General features: G+C 36.5%; 2 protein-coding genes across 4 annotated transcripts in view; both read left to right on the plus strand.

Moving 5' to 3' along the window:
- Window positions 1-22960, plus strand: part of LOC137623146 (uncharacterized) — a 419809-nt gene that overhangs the window by 29730 nt on the left and 367119 nt on the right. The window lies entirely within an intron of this gene.
- LOC137623133 (cyclin-dependent kinase 3-like) lies at window positions 746-22263 on the plus strand. Of its 2 annotated transcripts, XR_011040563.1 has the most exons (7): window positions 746-1031; window positions 11915-12053; window positions 17944-18100; window positions 19095-19267; window positions 19768-19980; window positions 21526-21706; window positions 21748-22263. XR_011040563.1 is itself a non-coding variant. In XM_068353812.1 (6 exons), the coding sequence occupies exons 1-6, from the start codon at window positions 910-912 to the stop codon at window positions 21637-21639; spliced, it is 918 nt and encodes a 305-aa protein (XP_068209913.1). In that variant the 5' UTR covers window positions 746-909; the 3' UTR covers window positions 21640-22263. The 2 variants fall into 2 exon arrangements, 1 of the variants encoding a protein (XP_068209913.1); XM_068353812.1 differs by having other exon boundaries at window positions 21526-22263.

Consider the following 22960-nt stretch of genomic DNA (forward strand, 5'->3'; position numbering starts at 1 on the left):
GGATGCTACAAGCCCAAGGGCTCAAACAGGGAAAATAGCCCAGTGAGGAAAGAAAATAAGGAAATAGATAAACCATATATGAGAAGTAATGAATAAAAGGGTAAGTGATCTTAAGACAAGCTACGTTAAAATAGGTCTTTCTTTTGGAAACCTGTTAAAAGAAATTATGAAGCGTAAAGAACATCGTTCACTCTTTTGCAGGCTGATTTATTAGACATCTACAAGAAAACATAGACCGAATCTTACATCTTCATTAGTTTCCCACACTATGTAAAAGAAAACGGAAATTTCTCGAAAATACATACGCTCGAAAATATTTATCTTTATTTATTTTACAAACAAATTATAATGATTTAAAAAACATATCAAAAAATATAATGAATCTAACTAAAATACCTATCTTTTAGAATTATATTTTTTATTATTGATTTTCATCTTTTCGGGCGTAGCATCACTTCCTGCGACACCAAACGCATTGCGAAGAGAAACCCTAAGATGTACGATAATTACCATATACATATTGCTATGGCAAGTTTTGGCCTAGGTATGTGGGTTGGCTTGAATTATTTAACGGGTTAAAATGAGTTGGTTTTTAATGTTAAATATTAGAAAATATATTATATAATAATAGGTTCATGTAAATATTTATTCACCATTAATAAATGAATACGCAAAAACCCATTTTGACGTCCTTGTATGACAACTCATCAGACCACGTACGAGTCCACCACATTGAAAACCAGGCTTCCCATAATGCTCAGTTAGAGCGCGGGAAACCTGTCGACGCCATCAACGTTCTCGCGTCGTTCTCTTCTCTCTCGGATCTCATTTCCCCAATCGGTGTTCATTTCGGCGCCTCGTGCACGCCCACCTCAGGGGTAGCCGCCCGCATCGGCGTATGGCGCCCTAATGTCGGTCAACGACTACGAGAAGATCGAGAAAATAGGAGAAGGCACCTATGGCGTTGTTTACAAAGCGCAGGACCGGATCACTCGAAGAATAGTCGCCCTGAAGAAGATACGACTTGAGAAGTGAGTTCGGTAGGACCTCTCCTTCCTGTTCCTCCTCTACTGGGACGTCTTCCTTTTAAGTATAACCATTTAATTTTAATAATTTGTGCTTCTTTATTACTATATATGAATATTCTGCATCCAAGGAAATTCCTATTTCCCCCCCGTTTTGTTGGGGTTGTTGAACTGGGCTGTTAAGGGCGAAAAAAGCCTTGCCTCGTGGTACCCTTAGTAAACAATGGTTGCACATTGCTTAAGGGGTAATATTAATTATATATTTACAATATCGGTTTTCTCGAGGGATTAACTTTGTGAATGACGTAACCGTTATTTGTTTGGCGTGGTTTTTCATATCGGCGTCATACACTTGACCCCTAAGGCTTAAAGCGTAATGCCTTGTCCAATAAGGTATATTTAAAGTAGTTTAAAAGTTTAATGGCCTCAATAAAACCCGTATGGAATTTAGTATTAACGGTTAAATATTTTAAATTTAGTTTGCCAATACATAGGCATTAACATACCTTAGAGTTGATAAACCCTTGGAATTTAATGCTGAACAATGTTTAGGGTCATGGCGACCATTTGTGATCGTATTAACAAAGTTAAGGCCTACGTAGCATTTGAATTTTTCGGCCATTAGATGAAATCCTGCACAGTTCCAATTTTACATGAAATAAAGTGTGAATTATTTTGGAGCCTTTGTATATCGGTGGCCAGTTCCTTCCGCATGCATCAGAATTTTATCCTAAACTAATTTAAAATTATCCCCCTCCCTCAAACTAACCTACAAGCTGTGTCCTTACCTGTTTACCTAACGAGGATCTCCCTTACACTGTTGTATTCTTGGTCTGCCGTTATCGTGCATAAAGGTGACTGCTATCATACATGCATCCCATTAATGGATTCCACCCATCTATTTTTTATTTATCTTCGTATTCTTGAATGCGATTACCCTTGCCATACGTTCCCCTATAGCAATGGAGGCTTGCAGTTGGGGAATAAGGTTGTGGGTTGATATAATAATAAGGTTTATTGTAGTTATGATGGGAAAGGCTTTTTACCGAAATGTTTGTTATTGAAAACTTTTACGTTGAAAGTTACTCTTTATTTCTATATCAAATTTAAAACCTTATCGAAGGAACAATAAAAAATGTGAATAGGGTGCGCTGCTCCTCATGTACTGCTTGCTGGTTCACTGAACCTTGATGTATTTTTATTTTTGAGCAAAATTCGTGAGATTTCTGTAAAATATCCCTGTTCTTAGTGTGTAACAAGGTTTTGTTTATTTGCCGTTTTAATAAAGGTCAAATAGTCAAAATCATTTATGGGAAAAACTAATTTATTTTTGTTCAAAATGTTCCCTCCGTACCTTTAATTTTAGCAAAATTAAGAAAGCTAGCCAAAATATTTTTCACAAAAATAAAGTAAAACATGATTGGCTATGCTTAGCTCTCTTCACTTGCTAAGAAACCTCGTAGCGCATCTTCCAGCTGGTGGTTCATGGATGTGTTTTCCTATGTGGTGATCTTTCTTGGAATAGGAATTTAGTGTGAGGACCAGCCGTTAGTGAAGCAGTTTTATTAAAATACAAATCTGGTTGGGTGAAATTGTAGAACCTTGCAATAAATGGTTTGATGAAAACCTATGTTTAAAATTTACTGGTTTTATATATATTTATATTGAGTATCTATCTGGCCAAAATCCATGGGTTTAGTTATGGTTGGACGACTACTATAACTGAAATGCTATGGCTTTGTTCCATCCATTGTCGTCACTTATGTTTGAAACTCCGTAAAATACGGTGTACCAGGGTAATTTTTAAACCTCCCACCATTCATTTAAAACCAGTCATTGGAGTAGGTGTTACTGTAATGAAACATGATTAAGAGTTTTTGGGTAGTTTGTAGCGCTACGGCCAAGCATCCTAATTTGCTTATCGCTCTGACTTTTCTTGTATAGAATAAAAAAGTTTGGAAATGGTCTACGGATCTTAAATATGTTGTGTAGGGGGGGGTCTGCTGTGCCCCCCTGGGTAGGGACATGGCTTTTAGCATAGGTTAGGTGGGTTTTTTAAGTTAGCTTCTCCTGTCGTACTCGTAGGTAAGGAAACTGTTGTGTAAGGGGGCGGGTTGGGGGGGGGGCTAAGCCCCCTGGGTAAGGATACGGCTTTTAGCATATGTTAGGTGGGTTTTTAAGTTAGCTTCTCCCGCCAAAATCGTTATTAGAACGACGGCCACAGTTCAGAATATTCCCGTTTTCTACGGGATCTGGCTGTCACCCTACAAAGGCTCCGAGTTTTTGTTTAGCGGCGCATTGCGCACATTGAAAGCTGGATCATTCCATCCCATTTTCTGTGGAGTCGTTCGGAGCAGTGTTCATTGTACTACAAATACCTCCTTAGGTTTAGCTAAATTAGATTTAGGTTTGCAATGCTATAGCTCACTCGTAATCAAACATCTCGTTGGTCGTGTTTTCTGGTAAGCGGAAAGTGGTTCGCTAGCCCAGTCAGCTATTTTATCGTTATTCTTTATTAATCTAATTTATCATGGTTCAGTTATACGAATTTAATAAGTGGTTGAATAAACATCTTAAACCGGCGAGTTTTAGCACTTCTCACAGCTTCTTCAAATGAGCGTCCATTATCAGTCTGTACAGTATCTAACATTTCTACCTCTAATCCCTTTAGTATTGATAAATAGAATAGATGAGATGCTATTGTATATGCCAGTATTGAAAACCTACTCTTAAGTGGTTCAGAATGTGGGATTCAAAATAGTCCATTTACAAAGATTCAATTGTGAGTTCCAACTGATATTCTATAATAGAACCCTAGATCAATTGAAATTACATTATTGAGATTTTGCAGATATGTTTATTTGAATCCTGTTTGCTTCTGGAAAATCCTCTATCAACTAAAGTTTGTTTTGCTCTCAGCTCTTTCCACAGGAACTTGCTGTGGCCTCCTCCCTCCAGGCAGTTCGTGAAAACACTGATTCATGCTGTGGTTGTAACTTGTTAGAAGGGAAATATTGATTTATATTTTTCGATAGACCTCTTAGTTGTTTTATTGTGTGGCAATTTTAAGGTAGAATAATGTTTGATATATTTACTCCCCAGAGAAAATGGAAGCAAAGTCCTATATGTGAACAGATACTGTTTTACAAGCAACAGCTAAAGTTTCCATAATGATGGCCTTACTGTCAATTGTACAATATTATAATTGTGTATCGTAATAGTGCAATTTTTTTATCACCTTTACGCGAAAAAAGGTTAAATTTGGAATAAATTGTTTGGACCGATTTATAGTATACAGTTATAAACTTGAAAATACTATGCTTCGAGGCTAATGCTCGTAGTAAAACAAGTTACTCTTGCAAGATTTTGAATAACGACCTTTGGTAGTAAAGCCAAAATACTAGTCCACATAGCTAACTGGTAAAGCAAAACGAGTACCATTTGCCAGTGTGTGGGAGCGATAGGATATGTTGAATTGCAAGCAGAGCTGAACTAAACAATTGTTCAATTAGTATACCAGCGTACAGTTAAATATGCTGATGGTATTTTTTTGTTGAGTACATTTTAACACTGCCACGAACAAATCCATATAAAATGGGATAAGTCTTATGCCTTGCAAAGAAAACCTCTTATATTACTGTTACTGTATTGGGTTTGGATTATGATAACTTCTTTATTAAGACTTGACTGAAAATGGTATAAAAAGTATGAAAAACTTGAAATAAGGTGTATTTCAAGGTGTGGTTGTTATTGAATATATCTAATGCTATCCCATACCTTTTCGGTTATGGTAGACCACCAACCATAATTAAAGCAGAATTTTTCAAATCGCTAGAGTACGCTAATTGTTTTCTCCAAACCTTTTATTTTACTGTTCTTCAGTATTACCAATTGAACCTCACTGTCATTAGTCGTGCGGTACTGGTTTTAATATTCTTTGCAGGACTGAGTCCCTGACATAAACGTTCAATATTCTTTGCTCTTAATTATCTTGTTCGAGGCCACTTATAGCGAACGATAATGCATCATAACCTCTTTTACTCGAGAATACTGAGATTAGCGTAGCAACTTCTTTAATGTAATGTTAGCTTCAATGCAAAAAGTTTCAAAGACCACCTCAAAACTCCAAGGAGAGACTCGTTAACATCCCCGCGGAGATTCGACCGAGTTTAGACTTGCCAAAATATGACCCTTCCATTGCAACAAGTTGTTTGCATCCAATTGGTTGGTTTTCAATGAACTGTTCAGTTATCTCGGAAATGGAAACTTCATTAATCATAGTTTGAAATAAAATTTCAAGCTTGTGAGAAAAGCTTTTCTGCAGTCATGAATACACTTGAACTATTCTATAGTAAAGTCAAATTAGGAAAAATTAATAGAAATTTATAAAAGCTGAAGTGGTGAATGCTCTCTTTACCCTGAGGTTCATCCACCATCTTGGAAAAAGATCTAATATCAGTTTTTCGCTATTTCTGTGAAAACTTACTCATTGTTCAGAAAACTATTTTCTACGAAACGTTCTGTTTAAAATCTGAGGTGGTGGGTATGTGATTAATTCACTGTTTGTTTGTCGTTGTTGATAATTACCCTCCCCCCATTTTTTGGAGCACGTTTTTGTAGGTTAATTTGAATATTTGAGGGGGAAAAGATTAAGGGACACCAGAGATCAAAGTTAATTATGCCAACACTGTGAAGAATACTTAATAGACATTGAAAATGGCATTTCAAATTGGTACGTAGACACAAAGCTAGTAATAACAGATGGTAAATGACAGGAAAGATTATTTTATCACCTGTAGAAGTACATTTATAGTGCAGAGATTATTGTGCTCGACTGAACATGATGGAAAAATAGAATAATGAAATCAATTTAGAGGTGTTTTGAGGAGTGCTGTGAAAAAATGCATAAGAAAAAGAAAACACTCCGTAGATGACGCGCAGCAGAATGGTGTTCTGGATAAATGTAACAATCCTAGTGATGGGTGGGTAAAAAAAGTTGAAGCGAATAGTGGTGTCCATTGTATTATTGCACAAGAACCTAAATACTGTTGGTCGTATAGCAGTGTTTTTTCCCCTACGTGAAGAAGCAGAATGTGGACCTCGAGGAAAATACTGATAATTGCTTCGAGATATAGTTTATACATGGGAGAGAGTGAACTGTCTATTTACCTTGCAGGAATTACTATACGTAATGCATCAGGATCTATCCTGTAATGGCAGTGCTAACTATCTGCAAATTACAAATACAGTAATGACCACTGTGACGGCCGAGAGAAGGTTATAACTCAAAGGCGGGATGCAATCAACTGAGTAACTTTATTAAAGAACATTCCTTTATATAAAAAACCTCAAGGCAACAGGAATTTTCATGTTCAAGAAACAGATGTATGTTAGAGAGGAAAAACACAGACATGTTTATTCTGGTTCTTTTTACTGCGAGTGAAGAGCGCAGATACAAGCTTAATATATACAAAATTTATGTACGATCGTGTGACACACAGTTGGTACACCACCCACCATAAATTGATACCAGTATGGGAGTATGTTTCGCAAATCCGAAGATAAGTTGCAACGTAATTCTTGGTATAATCAGACTGCATCGTGGGAATGTGAAGTTGAGGATTGTTAGAAATGCAGTAGCTGTTACGATTTACCACCCATACCTCAGAAGGGACTTAATTTGGTGCTACTATAGCGTGAGGTCTACCACACTATAGCGTGAGATCTACCTCCCGTTAGCACTATAGCGTGAGGTCTACTGATGAGTTATTCGTCCCTCGTAGATAAAACACATTTCATACATTTGTTTAAGCAATAAACACCTAATTTAAACATATCTTAGAAATGACTTACATAGAAAATTGGATTTCTGATTACATTAAAAAAAAGGAATAAAGGTAAAAATAAACATGTTATTATATGTTTCCATACATTTATTCTAGCGATACACTCTTCGTACATCAAACATGTTATCATATATTTCCATGCATTTATTCTAGCGATACACTCTTCGTACATCAGACATGGTATCATATATTTCCATACATTTATTCTAGCGATACACTCTTCGTACATCAAACAGGTTATCATATATTTCCATACATTTATTCTAGCGATACACTCTTCTTCCATCAAACAGGTTAATCTAGCGATACACACTTCGTACATCTTCTAAGAATGACACAAATAGATCATTGGATTTTTTCTCATCACCTTCCAGCAAAAATTATCAAGATGAGACTGGAACAGCTGACGACCAACACCTCGCATTCTCTTCAGAATTATCGTTTTAGCGTCCAACCACGATCGCTCAATTGATATCTCTTTTAGGCCGAGGGAAAAACTGATTTAGGAGCTCCATTTGCTTCCTTTTCTATGGACAGGTCACGTTTTTGATGGATTTGGGCAGTTCACATATTCGATGGTTAGGTGCGGTCCTCTGGGACGCTGGTCACGCGGTAGACCTCACCCTCCACCGGGGTAGGCAACATATGGCGGTAGACCTCACGCTATAGTAGCACCCTTAATTTAATGCCATGCACGAAGAAATGAGTTCGGACGTGCAGCTGTGTGAAAAGCTCAAAATGTTCCATTTTGTCTCTTGTCGAGGGGTATCTTGCTCAAATTCTATCCAATGCGAGGAACAAATAGTGAGTGGATTAGATTCCTTCGTGATATGGACGACAGTTACATTGAGGGTAACTAGCATGTAACAGCCTAAATTTAATTGAATAAATTGAGAAAACACTTTAAATTACCGCCCGTTCAAATGAGTTATTTTTTTACCATTTACTACTCCAGTGGAGCATCTAAGGATGTCAAGATGATCCTTTTAGTTTATTGAATTCAACATGTAAAAAGAAAATACTGAATTTGGGGATTAGGTATGAATGTAATACAGTAACTCGTTGAAAAAAATCATATACTCGTTAATGGGTCGTATGGGAAAAAAATTACTAATATATTACTCACAAAAAATTTATATGTACCAAACTATCACTGTAGAGTAAAAATGCATATACCTTTTTTTGAAAATAGCTTTTATATTAATGTACTTAATAGTTTTCTATTCCCTTTTTTATAGTAAAAAATTAAATTTGGGGTTAATTTTCTTGTATAAGGGGTGGTTGAATCTGTTAGAGGGATGTTAGGGGGGGGGCTATTATTTTATTTGTTTAAAAAATGTAAAATATCGGCTTGTTTTCAAGTTTTATCATTTCACTAAAATATGACGGGACTACTAACTTGAATCAGTATGGGGTAATCCTTTGTTCAACACCCTTCATCAATCTTGCTCCTTTCATGTTTTGTAACTTAGTTGTACTTAAGGTAAGTTGTTATAGATGATAATCAGTCTGGTAAGAACAGCTACATTTTTTAATCTTTAACATTCAGCAAGATGTTTCCTGTAAGGCACTGTTCCAACTGCTGTTCATTTGGCTTGTCACCCAACTTTTTATTTCAATGTATTTGCTTGGTTTGTCAGAAGTCTCTTGCTGCCCGTAGTACTGATAAGTGATCCCAATTCCATAAAGATGATTGTGTATTACAGATGTAATCTTCTTGAGCACGAAGTAAGTTAACATATGGTAGTCCATATGGGGAAAATTGAAAAATGGCTGTAGAAATGCTCTATAGTTTCGTCCGCCACTGAACATGTCTGTTTTGACGTTGTTTCTTATTTTAGAATGATTTATTGTTAATTTGTTCTCTTCATTTATTTATTTCCTTATTTCCTTTCCTCACTGGGCTATTTTTCCCTGTTGGAGCCCCTGGGCTTATAGCATCTTGCTTTTCCAACTAGGGTTGTAGCTTGGATAGTAATAATAATAATAATAAAAAGTTTATTATGAATACTCTAAGAGGAGGTCCAGTGGTGGATGAAACTGTAGAGCAATTATTTCTACATTGACACATAATCTTAAATTTTCTTTGTGGCCTACCATATGATTGTATATATACTGTAAGTAAACTTGTCCTAAAATATATTCGTCGTAGGGTATTTGGTGAAAGTTCAAACTCAACAAGGTTTGCAATTACCATTACGAATACCTCTGCCAAGTTTCTCCAGGATGGCTCAGTTTTCATGGCTATTCGACGAGGTAACTGGAGCTGTGCTTAGCGTGATTAGAAAGCTATCACAGTCCTAGTTACCTAGTGGAGTCGTCAACAATCTTCAACAGCCAGTACAGCAATCCTTGGAAAAAGTGTCATTTTGTAGGTAATAAACTTTGGTTTTTAGAAAGAATTCTCAAGCAGGTATAGTATGTGTTTTCTGTGGGGTATTTAGTTAAAGAATCTTAGCTTTATTTTTTAAGTTAATAATTGCAGACTGTTACAGCAAAGCTTGCATCACGTGATATTACAAGGCTGTGGAAGTTTACCTTCATTGAAAGTACTCCCACCCTTCTTTAAAATGTGGTGCAAACGATGTTGTCTCGGTGTTGCAATTCGTGGCACTTTGGTTGGGTAGCACGCTGGCTGCTGTGGTGGTTATGTGAACTCTGTCATAGCACCACAGGATTCAGCATAATACTCAATAATAAGCAACAGAGCCCAATTTGGTAGGTGGTGGATACCAGGAACCTTGGAAAAAGGGGGTTGTCGGTGTTAGGATAGTCAAAAGTAGGCCATTACTTGTGGATATTTTAGTTATAAGGATATGCTTCTGGGCATAATTTACTGCTGCATTTGGGATATGGTGTTTTAGGTCTTGGTTTATTATATATCCTTTAGGTTTCTAAGAGTTATTCCTAGTTATATCAATTGAAACTTAATTGGGACAATATTTAGATACATTATGAACGGAAAATTGTTGTCTTGCATGTGCGATTGTCTTTAACTTTTGCATTAAGGTATTGTGTAGAAAGGGGAACAAAGAAGGTATGGTGTATTGAAAAGGTGTATAATATACCGTTCTAGTATTGTCATAGTTATGCTCATTTCTGTTAACAGGTACGGGTCTCCTTAAGAAGCCTCTTATTTTAAGCATGTGGTCAGATTATAAGGCTTTGCATAGTTATAAGTTTTAAAAATCTATTTTTTGAGTCTAATGTTGGATGCCAGTGTAGAGCACTTCACCAGGTCATAGACTAGCTTATGCAACCAAATTATAGTGGTGGTGTCGGCCTAGTTAATTTCAGTATTCTGAATTCAAATATAGTTAGAAACAGAAGTAGCATCCCATAAACGAGCCTTTGATAGTATTCACTTTATTATTATAATTAATTAGGTAAGCTCCAATTGGGAAAAAGTCCAGTGAGGAGAGGAAATAAGCCGAATGTGTCTGTGTACCTTCAAGCAAGAGAACTATAACCCAAGATAGTGAAAGAGCAATGGTAAACAGAATATGGCAAAAGAAAACCTTGAATTTTCATGTTAAGCAATATTTTTATTTAGTTTAGTTTACATTATCATGATTTAAGTGGTCATTATATCATTGTTTTAAGTTGTTGAACCCTTGAAATTGAATCTTAAATACTGTAGATACTTTATGAATGGAGTAAAATATTGCATTTTAGGCAAGGTCACAAGATTTCCGGCATCAACCATGTGAATTCTACTTAACTGTAGCTTGTATGTACTTAACAGTATCTTGTACGTGGCATTGCTGTAGTTTTTTTCTGGAGGAATTTTGTAAAATGTTTAATGGTAGTTACATATATGTTCTCCTCAATGACAAATCTCCTATACTCCTTAAATGATAAATATCCTATACTTCTGCTCAAGGAAAGTTGTAAGGGTACTTTTAAATTAGTCTCACATTTGTGATTTAAATTTTTTTAATAGATCTATTGGAGTATTTTTAATGAAAGGTCCAAGATACCGAACCCTATATTATAGGTTTTTGATCAGTGTTCCAAGGTTGTTAGGAATAAATAATTGTTCGGTTGATATTTCGAATATACATTCTGTTGCTGTTTGGTAACATAGTTGCAGCTATTTTCCATTTTACATCCTTGTAAAAGTGAAGGCTAAAGGTTTTGATGCCTTTTTTGTTCAAAAAGTGCTCATGGAATGTTGGTTGAGGCTCTAAATAGTCATGTACCTGGAAAATTATTAGATGGTACAGTATTAATCCAATGTTAACTTTATTAGATTACTGTAATTCATGTAAGGGGGTTTCTGCTATAGTGATCTGGTTAAGTGAAGATATGGTTAATGAGGTATTTGGAACCATTTTCCTAGTTGCAGTAGTTTAAGGGAAAATTATTCTTGATGCAAATTGTCACCTGTATGTTTTGAATATTTGAGTAGTACTTATTTGTTTGAATTTTTGCTTATCGCAATACTACACAGTACAGTATTTTAGAAGTTTTATTCCAGCTGTTACCAAGTTGTGGAATGATCTTCCTAATCAAGTAGTTGAATCAGTAGAACCTTGAAAAGTTCAAAGTTGCAGCAAATGTTTTATGTTGACCAGGTTGACATGAGTTTTTATAGTTCATATATGACATGTTTTTTATGTTAATAGTTTATATTTGACATATCTATTTTGATGTTACTGTTTTTAGAATTTTTTATTAATTTGTTCTAATTTCTTTATTTCCTTTCCTCACTAGGCTATTTTTCCCTATTGGACCCCTTGGGCTTAGAGCATCTTGCTTTTCCAACTAGGGTTGTAGCTTGGCTAGTAATAATAATAATAGCGTTTACTCAACGAAAGTTTTTTGTTAGATATAGAACATGCAAATTCTGTTGAAGCTTTCAGAAATTTCCTTTTTATTTTCATTCTAGAACATAATGATCTTTTATATTAATTATATGATTTAGGCTTTAGCTATGTGTAAGACCTAAGATGAATGCATTATTAAAATTTCCTAGTTTATGGTAGAGAGGTGATCAAACCTGATTCTTTGAAAATCTTTTTTATAGTGTATTCTCAACAGTGAGGTGGACGGAGTTCCGAGCACAGCTTTGCGGGAAATAACCCTGCTGAAGGAGCTCGACCATGAGAACATCGTACGCCTTGTCGATGTGGTTCACGGGGATCGCAAGCTCTACATGGTTTTTGAATATCTGAATCAGGTTAGTATCTATTTTACTTGCCATTACCAATTTTAGATGTCGACTTGATTTTACAATCTCTTGCCATTACCAATATTAGATGTCGACATGATTTTAGTCTTTTGCTATTACCAATGTTATAATATGAACATGATTTTATAATAATTAGCCATTACCAATATTAGATGTCGACATGATTTTACAATCTCTTGCCATTACCAATAATAGATGACATGATTTTACAATCTCTTGCCATTACCAATATTAGATGTCGACATGATTTTACAATCTCTTGCCATTACCAATAATATGACATGATTTTACAATCTCTTGCCATTACCAATAATAGATGACATGATTTTACTATATCCTGCCATTACCAATATTAGATGTCGACATGATTTTACTGTCTCTTGCCATTACCAATATTAGATGTCAACATGATTTTACTATCTTGCCATTACCAATAATAGATGACGTGATTTTACAATCTCTTGCCATTACCAATGTTAGATGTCAACATGATTTTACTATCTCTTGCCATTACCAATATTAGATGTCGACATGATTTTACTATCTCTTGCCATTACCAATATTAGATGTCGACATGATTTTACAATCTTGCCATTACCAATAATAGATGACAGGATTTTACAATCTCTTGCCCTTACCATTATTAGATATCGACATGATTTTACAATCTCTTGCCATTACCATTATTAGATATCGACATGATTTTACAATCTTTTGCCATTACCAATCTTAGATGTCATGTTCTTATCAACAATTGCCATTACCAATCTTGGCTGTCAACGTGTTTGAACAATCTCTAGCCATTTACCAATCTTGGCTGTCGACATGATTTTACAATCTCTTGCCATTACCAATCTTAGATATTGACATGTTCTTACAATCGCTGATGTATGAGAAAATCCCCAAACCAATTAGTTCATTTTCACGAATCTTAAGTACAGTTTGGGTAAAAAAGTTTCTCAACCACATTACTATTAAGTGTAATATGTAACCATTTTGAAGACTATAAATGTTTTGGTAGATTGTACAGAGAAATGTAAAATTTGACAAAATACATATACCAAGGCACTTCCCCCAATTTTGGGGGGTAGCAGACATAAAACAAATGAAACAAAAAAGGGGACGTCTCTTAAGTTCGCCATTCATTCCTATTTCTAGCACGCTTTCTTGCCTCTCTCACATCTATCCTCCTATCACCCAGAGCTTCCTTCACTCCATCCATCCACCAAAACCTTGGCCCTCCTCTTGTACTTCTCCCATCAACTCTTGCATTCATCACCTTTAGCAGGCAGCCATTTTCCATTCTCTCAACATGGCCAAACCACCTCAACACATTCATATCCACTCTAGCTGCTAATGCTGTGTTTTCACTTTGTTCCCGGCAACCCTGTTTTGGGGCACCGTGAACAAAACGGGATGGACACGAAAAAACATTATACAACTCTGTGGATTGGCAAATGTGACAGGCCCTGACTGCCGTGGATGCCGTCTCTAAATTTTAAACTGTCAAAAAATTTGCCCTGGTAGTCCAGGCGCAGATCGAAAACCTAATAGACCGTAGTAAAACGGGGTAAACGCAACAAGACGTAACATAACGTAGCAGTACGTAGTTAGCCTTATCAAAACTTGGATATTAATCTCTGGCACAGTCGTTCAATTAGTTCATTATGCATGTTGCATAAGATTTTTCATAACTCTGACCATCCTTTACATTCAGATCTCCCTGGACAATTCTATCCTGTTAATACTAGGCAGGCAGTTAATTCTAATAGCCAGGCCTTCTCCATCATAAGACTCAATACTACGCAGTACTCAAGAAGTTTTATTCCAGCTGTGACCAAGTTGTGGAATGATCTTCCTAATTGGGTTATTGAATCAGTAGAACTTCAAAAGTTCAAAGTTGGAGCAAATGCTTTTTTGTTGACCAGGCGGACATGTCTTTTTATATATGACATCTGTTTTTGACGTTGTTAATAGTTTATATATGACATCTCTTTTGCCATTACTTTTTTTAGAATGAATTATTGTTAATTTGTTCTCTCCAGTTATTTATTTCCTTATTTCCTTTCCTCACTGGGCTATTTTTCCCTATTGGAGCCCCTGGGATTATAGCATCTTGCTTTTCCAATTAGGGTTGTAGCTTGGATAGTAATAATAGTAGTAATAATTCCGTAGCGTAACGGGAAACATGTATAACTTTGCAACATAGAAAGTAAGCTCAGAGGAGATGATTTGGCAGCTCGGATACAGACTCAAATCTAACTTCATGAATGCTTATATGTCAACTTTAACCAAATTACGCTCACCATTTCTTGAGATATAATACCCATCCTCACAAATTCTATGCAGTTGTGATAAAAAGTATGAATAAAACCTAAAACAATTATTTATTATGGTTTCGATATTGTCACAAATTAGATAAGGATTTTGGATAAGAATACCAGAATGATATATATTTTATATATACGTACATCATCAGATTCTTTAACTGTGTCACCTACGTTATGAAAGGGAACTGGCTTTTTTCCTCTTGTTTTCTATATGGAAATCAACTTTATCATCTTTGAAGAATTATGATTTTGTTTGATTTACATAAATGTTTTGGAAAATTCACAGTTCATAGAATATCCTATATTCCTTTTTAGTTGTCCGCTAAATGATATAATTTGTTTTAGGCATCAATGAAAGAACTTCGAAGGTTAGATGAAATTATTAATGTTCCTTGGGAGGACCTCGTTTTTATACCCTGGCCACAAACGTGCTCCAAAGCTGCCCGATGTCCACGTTTCGTTCGTTGAAAGCCTTGGCAAAACGGTAAATATATGTCTGATCCTGATCAGAACGGCAAAAATGTTAGGCACCCTATCTGAACGAGAAAGACCTTATTTGAACGTGACAGGCCTGGGGGGGAACGTGTTTACATAAGTGGTAGACCGCAGGCCAAACCGTAGTGCGTCTGTGAGCCTCCGGGGGAAGTCCCTCCCCCTCTTCCCACGGCATGTCATGAACACCGTGGTAGGTCGCAAGAAAACTTAGAACGCCGTAACAAACCTTGAATATGGAGGAAATAATGGCAAAAAATACACGTTGCGCTATGTTTCGAGAAAACGGGAATGGTGGGCCGCCAGGAACATAGTGAAAACCCGTTCTCACCCTCACTACTTCGTTCCTAACCCTATCTACTCGAGATACACCAGCCATACTTCTTAGACATTTGATCTTAAACACATTCAATTTCTGTCTCCGTCACTTTCATTCCCCACGACTCCGATCCATACATCACAGTTGGTACAATCACTTTCTCATACAGAACACACTCTACATTCATGCCAAGCCCTCTATTTTTTACTACTCCCTTAACTTCCCCCAACACTGCATCCTTCATTCACTCTCTGACGTACATCTGCTTCCACTCCCCCATTTGCTGCAACAACAGACCCCTAGTACTTAAACTGATCCACCTCCTCAAGTAACTCTCCATTCAACATGACATTCAACCTTGCACCACCTTCCCTTCTCGTACATCTCATAACCTTACTCTTACCCACATTAACTCTCAACTTCCTTCTCTCACACACCCTTCCAAATTCTTTCACTAATCGGCCAAGCTTCTCTTCTGTGTCTGCAACCAGTACAGTATCATCCGCAAACAACAACTGATTTACCTCCCATTCATGGTCATTCTCGTCTACCAGTTTTAATGCTCGTCCAAGCACTCTTCAATTCTTGAACCAGCTTTCCTTACTCTTCTTTTCTTTCCAAAACAACTACTTATTCTCTTCATATCAATGACCCAATCCCTGACCCCATCTCAGGTCAGCTGCCCTCTTTGCCTCACTTGACTTGCGCTTTACTTCCACATTTTTCTCTATCTTTCATATATCTCTACACTATTACTCTGCAGCCATTCTTCAAAAGCCCTCTTTTTCTCTTCAACTTTTACCTTCACTCCTTCATTCCACCATCCACTGCCCTTCCTCATGCTGCCTCCAACAAACTTCTTGCCACACACATCACTTGCAATCCCAAAAAAATTTTCTTTTACTAACTTCCACCCCTCTAAATTACCAGTTTCTCTTACTTTCACTTCGTCATATGCCATTTTCAACTTTTCTTTATATTTACTTTTACCCTCAGTTTTATTAGCTCTTCAACCCTCACTAGCTTCCTTTTACATCCACCTACTCCCCCACTCTTTTGCTACAACTAGTTTTCCTTCACCAAATATTGATCAGACATACCGTTAGCCATACCCCTAAACACGTGCAAGTCTCTCAATCCTCCAAACTTAATTCTAATATCAGCACATAATCCATTAACGCCCTTTCTACCACTCTTCCATTTGCCACACTCACCCATGTATGCTTGTTTTTATCTTTATAGAAAAAGCTAGAACGTATCACCATCTCTTCTTACTCAACACACATCTACCAGTCTCTCACCACTCTCATTTTCACCTGGTACGCCATACTTCCCAATGACACCTTCTATCTCTCCAGTGCCCACTCTAGCACTCAAGTTACCCATGACAACTACATAGTTCCTTCTACGCTCCTAGTTAATTCATTCCAGAACTCATTCTGCTTTTCTTCACGTTTCTCACAACCTGGCACATACGCACTGACAAAAGCCCTTTCAATCCCAGACACTCTACCAGACATTTCACCAAACATCACTTCACCCTTCCCTCTTATTTTTGTCTTACCTAAAGCCAATATATCCATCCTTCTATTCCTAAACATACTTCCAATCTCACATCTTTTACTCTTATCGTACTACATCCTCGCACTTTCAAATGCCCTAAAACTAGAGTGTAGGGAGCAGTCACTTTCCCCCCAGCTCCATGTCTTTCATGTCTCAGGATTATAATACAGGAGAGGGGGTTCCCAGCCCCCTCGTCCCGTCCCTTTTAGTCGCCTCTTATGCCCCCGCAGCCACAGGTTAAATGTAGGTTAACCCACAATAAATTGTTGCCTATTTCCCTAATAACTTTATACAAACAGAAATTGTAAATCTCGGATATTGCATCATACATGCTTATACCAAGGCACTTCCCCCCCATTTTGGGGGTTAGCCAACATAAAAACAAATGAAACAGAAAAGGGACCTCTCTTACGTTCCTCCCAGTCTGACAAGGGACTCAACCGAGTTCGGCTGGTACTGCTAGGGGGTGCCACAGCCCACCCTCCCCAGTCATCCACCACAGATGAAGTTTCATAACACTAAATCCCCAACTGCTGCTACCTCCGTGGTCATCCAAGGCACCATAGGAAGCAGCAGGGCCTACCGGCACTACGTCTAAGTCGCTCGCCATTCATTCCTATTTCTAGCTCGCTCTCTTGCCTCTCTCACATCTATCCTCCTATCACCCAGAGCTTCCTTCACTCCATCCATCCACCCAAACCTTGGCCTTCCTTTTGTACTTCTCCCATCAACTCTTGCATTCATCACCTTCTTTAGCAGACAGCCATTTTCCATTCTCTCAACACGGCCAAACCACCTCAACACATTCATATCCACTCTAGCTGCTAACTCATTTCTTACACCCGTTCTCACCCTCACTACTTCGTTCCTAACCCTATCTACTCGAGATCTACACAAGCCATGCTGCATCATAAAGGTTCATAATAAAATACTGTAATAAGTGTTATAATTTAATGCAGTAAGCAAGACATTTGCAATATGAAACTATAATTTGTGGATCTCTTCAGCTGAAAATCGTAGGGGAGTTGGTGAAACCTTCACTGGCCTTGATTTAACAATTTTACTTTCAAACTTCTTAGAACCTATCAAATTTTAAGTTCAGGACTTTCAATACACAGAAAATGAAAAAAATGTGCAGTAAAGTTAAGAGGAATTCTTATATTTTTGTAAATAGGATCTGAAGAAACTGTTTGACCAGTGCCCTGGAGGACTACCACAAGATTTAGTATGCAGTTACATGCAGCAGCTCCTAAGAGGGATATCCTTCTGCCATGCACACCGGATACTTCATCGGGACCTCAAACCTCAGAACCTCCTTATCGATGCCAAAGGTGAGGTGTACTTGAATGGACTTGAATATACCGGAAGTTCCTTACTGTGATTTTTCTATGCACTGAAATATTTTCAAATATATACATTTTGATGTCTGAAGTCTTGGAAAATTAAGTTGGAAGTGTTGGTTTGAAGTCTTAAGTATTTTGAAAACGTTATTGATTAGATTTTCATTTCACTGCTGTCTTTGAATTTTGGTAAGTGTTCCACTCGTCGTCTTTGGGTTTTTTTTAAATAGCTTTGAATCGTTTGCATTTATATAAGATGGGGTTATTGAAGGATATAAATCTAATCACAAAAGTTTTTCTTCCCTAACATGCAGTGGTAAATTAAATTTTTTCCTAATTAACATTACATGATGCCGATTGTCATTGAAGATGCAAATAATGCTAAAAATCGCTGGGTAAATTATTACTGGATAATTGTAAAAGAAAGATGCTACAAGCTAAAGAGCTCCAATAGGAAAATAACCCGTTTTAAGTGTTATTTTTTAATTCTAGAACACTTCATTTATTATTTTGCCTACCCCCCAAAAATTGGGGGAAGTACCTTGGTATATGGATGGGACTTGAAAATACCTTGGTATATGGATGGGACTTCAAAATGCCTTGATATTCTAGGAATAGAGTTTTGTTTAAAAGCTAGCGATTATCATGAATTAATAATGATATTTGGATATAAATATTATAACTAAAATGGAATTTATTTGAACTAGGGTGATCTTCAAGTACACTGTTTATTTTTAAAGTAGATTCTATGCTTAAAGTAATTGTAATATGGCTATGATCAACTAATTAACACACAGCCTTGATCAAATAATGAGCTGGTCTGTTTGAACTTAATTATTTACATGTTACATTAGATAACTTTAAACTTTTTATTCTTTCACATTGAGTGGAGTTTATATTTTTTTTAACCTCAATGTTCTAACTATAATTAGAGCAATAGTTCATTATATTTTCTGTGGTTCTCATACCTTGAATATGTTTTTAGGGTTCATAAAGCTGGCTGATTTTGGACTGGCAAGAGCATTCTGCCTTCCCCTAAGGGCGTACACCCACGAAGTGGTCACTCTGTGGTATCGTGCACCTGAAATTTTACTGGGGGCCAAGAACTACTGCACTGCTGTGGATATGTGGAGCCTGGGAGCTATATTTGCCGAAATGGTAAGGGGAAGTGTGTGGAATATTTTGTTTAGTCGCAGCAATTTAGTCCATTGTTACGTAAGGGGGGAAAAGTAACAAACCAGCAATGTCATTTTTTATGCAAGAAGGTCCGCAACTTGCAAACATCGGAGATAAAAAAAACTTTGAATTAAAATCTTAAATCCTATATTGTATGAAAAGTTCTTAATTAAATATTTTGATGAAAAAAAGTTATGCAGTAAGCAAATTTGCATTTGCAATAGGGAACAGTACTGTTGATTGTAGCTGAAAATTATAGGTATCTTGGTTAGGTGAAGCTTGACTGGGTCAATATTTAAAAATTTGTTACAAAAGGTTCTTGGAACCTTTCAAGTTTGCAGTTTAAGGAGTTTAAATTATGCTGTAGCTATTGTAAAGCCTTTTTTTTTCCTCTAATGGTTATGGTAGAACATTCAATTCATGAAATTTGTTCAATTCTTTCTGTGGCAAAGGACACCATTGAACATTTTCCTCTTCAACAGCTTACAAAGAAAGCCCTGTTCCCCGGCGATTCGGAAATCGACCAGTTGTTCCGCATCTTCAGGACCCTGGGCACCCCAGGCGAAGAGGACTGGCCGGGAGTGTCGCAGCTTCCCGACTACAAGAGGTCTTTTCCACGTTGGGAGGTGAATGCTGCCAGTAACTTGGATCAGTTGGTCCCGCAGTTAGACACTAATGGGAGATGTTTGTTGCTGGTAAGTAAATATTGTCTGTTCTAAGTAACTATTATTTTGTATGTGCGTAGGAGATGGACTGGGCATTTATTGGTGTGAATTATAAGTAAATTTTTAGTTTCACAATTCATAATTACATTGTAGCTAGTTGATGTTCCTTACGGGTTGAGTTTTATCAAGATTATTTTTCATAAACAAAATTTATAATATACAGCAATGTACAGTATTTTGCAGGGTAAAGAACTTTGATTATTATTAGATAACCTTAAGCAAATGAAAACCATCTATATATATTTTGTAAATATGCAATGCATATGAATTACAGAAGTAAATATTTATTTTATAATGCCAAGTCCCTTTGCATTGATAGGTGTAGGAGACAATGATAAATAGAATTGCAGCACAGTAGTATTTAATTCTTGGCTTTTAATCTTTAGCAGTAAGGTGAACAGGCCAAATAATAAACTACATACTATCTTTATTACTCTGGTATATTTTGTAAACTCTGTTTTGTGGTCCACCAATCAGCTATGGTTAATTTTTGTAATTATAAATAGTATCTTGGTTAAGAGTTTTAATCAGTTCTGAGTGACCCGTTTTGTGACACTCTCGGCTCGTGTATGTATCCCGTCCCTACTGTTTTTACCATTGTCCCGTACTTGTCCTCATCTACCACTCACAACCTTTCTCTAAATCTTCCTTATTTTCACTGGTAATCAACAAATAATTTGCATTCTGTAACAACTCGTCATTTCCTATCCTTTACCTTCTCTAAGTATTCTATCTTAACCAATCTTGCCGTCTCTTGTATAGTATTCTCTCAAAAACTTTCAATCTATGGTCTGTTTATTACCCTGAACATTATTAACCACTTTTCTGTGCAAGTTTAGGTAGTGATATTACTGTCCTCCAGTCTTTAGGCTTTTCTTTTTCAAATATTGTTCTTCATAAATGCACTATCCATTCTTTCCCCTTTGTAGCCAGTGTCTTTACTATTTCAATGTGAAACAGATGGACCAGTTGCGTTACTACTATAATCACTTCTGTTAGGTGTCTCCATCACTCTGCCCTGTCCACTTTTTCTCCTCCCTTCTATTATATTAACCCTTTTACCCCCAGGCTATTTGGAAATTTCCAACCCTTAACCCCCAGGGGGTTATTTTTTTCCCAGCACATTTTGCAATATATATATTTTTAAATTGCTCTAATAGCCTTAATCTTTGTCATAGAGGCGCCAGGTTGGTCTCATTCTCTTGGAAAATGCCTGAATTTTCTCAAAATTATCAAAAATATGAAGAAAAAAAAATAGCATTTTGTTGCTAGGACGTACCGGTACGTCCATGGGGTATAGGGATGACTTTTGTGAAACGTACCAGTACGTCCTTTGGGGGTAAAAGGGTTAACATCTATAAGGGGTGACTCGTTTTTGTAACAAATGCTCTCAATACTTTACTTCAAAATTGCTAAATTCAGATACAGTACCTTGTTCCTGGTCTTTTTCCTTGTGTAATATTCCTCTGCAGACCTTACTTTCCAGTCCTTAATCTTGATGCTTTTATTTTGCAGAGAATGCTGACGTACAACCCTAGAATGCGCATCACCGCACGGCAAGCTCTCCAACACGAGTATTTTGAAGATTGTAAGTTGGTTCCTCCACCCCAGAACTTTGTTAGGAGTTGAAAACTTGTACTAATAGTATTCTTAATTTTTTTATGAAGTGTAGAACTATACAGATTTTTATTCTTAGGTTATTTTAGAATTTGTAATTTCATCTTAGTTGAAGGAAAGTTTATTTTAGATTCTTAGTTGAAAGTTTTAGATTTGTAATTCCATTTTACCCGAAGGAAAGATTTTTATTTTTTTCAATTTGATATAGAATCTTATGATTCTCTTTTGGGCATTTGACAAAACATAAATATTTGGCTGCATTTACTCGATAAGCTTTGATAGTTTTCAAAGCTGTTCTTCATCCACTTATCAAGTTTTAATTTTATAGACTGAATTTGTAGGAAAATAAATGTTTTATTTGAAGGAGTACAATATAGGTTGAGGAGAATATAGCAATTAAGTGTCAAGTCTGGCTGTGAGACAATATTTTTAAGGAACAGAGATGCTTATGTTCAACTTTCTTGACCAGATAATTGATTTATTTTAACATTTAACCTTTTTAAAAGGTTTAAGTACGGGAGATATGTTTTTACAGGAGAATAAAATGTGAAATACTTTTAGAAGCTCTTTAGTGCATTTACTAAATACTTTTGTATAAGTTTTTGTATAAAGAAAACCAATATAACTTGAATTTATTTTACATATTTTTATTTCTACCGAACAATAGTTGAATAGTTAAAGATATCAAATAAATGGCAGCATTTTTTTGTGTACAATACAATTTATTATTGTGACCAGTAGGTATTTACTGCTTTTAACAAATATGACAATAACCAGAAAATGTCATTTAAATGTCATTTCTTAAGATCAACCCTCTGTGCTTAAATGAGAATTTGTGCACATCCAATAATGAACACCTGAATTGGTATTTAACTTGCACAAGTCTGTTAAGTATACTCTGCAAATTTGCCACAACACATATACAACCTTTTAAAGCCCTGTCCACACTATCTTGTATGCTCGGAGGGCAAACACTGATACCAGACCGCAGTAGGTATTGAGAATTAGTGTTGATGATGTCAGAAGCGGGAAAATCACAGCCAGGGATCTGGCAACAGTGTTGCCGGATCCCTGCCTGTGGTTTTCCCCACTTCCGACATCATCAACCCTCCTTCTCAATACCTATTGTTGTCTGGTATCACTGTTTGCGTGTCGAGCATGCACGATAGTGTGGACAGCGCTCAAGTTATATAACCGCCAAATACACCACAAACAGTGGGAATGATGGAACTCATCTGGTGGGTCCTTATAAAAATAGAAGTAATGCATATATTAAAGCTCAACTTTTAGTTTTACCAGGAAGAATTATATGAAAAATTACGATTACTTATCA

The sequence above is a fragment of the Palaemon carinicauda genome, chromosome 30 (genome assembly GCF_036898095.1).
Source record: "Palaemon carinicauda isolate YSFRI2023 chromosome 30, ASM3689809v2, whole genome shotgun sequence".
Lineage (NCBI taxonomy): Eukaryota > Metazoa > Arthropoda > Malacostraca > Decapoda > Palaemonidae > Palaemon > Palaemon carinicauda.

Bases quoted from the DNA above. Each gene is read 5' to 3' on its own strand.
- LOC137623133 (XM_068353812.1), top strand. From the start codon at position 910: ATGTCGGTCAACGACTACGAGAAGATCGAGAAAATAGGAGAAGGCACC. The intron at 1,032-11,914 runs GTGAGTTCGGTA...TATTCTCAACAG, and splicing joins AAGAAGATACGACTTGAGAA to TGAGGTGGACGGAGTTCCGA. The intron at 19,268-19,767 runs GTAAGGGGAAGT...CCTCTTCAACAG, and splicing joins GAGCTATATTTGCCGAAATG to CTTACAAAGAAAGCCCTGTT.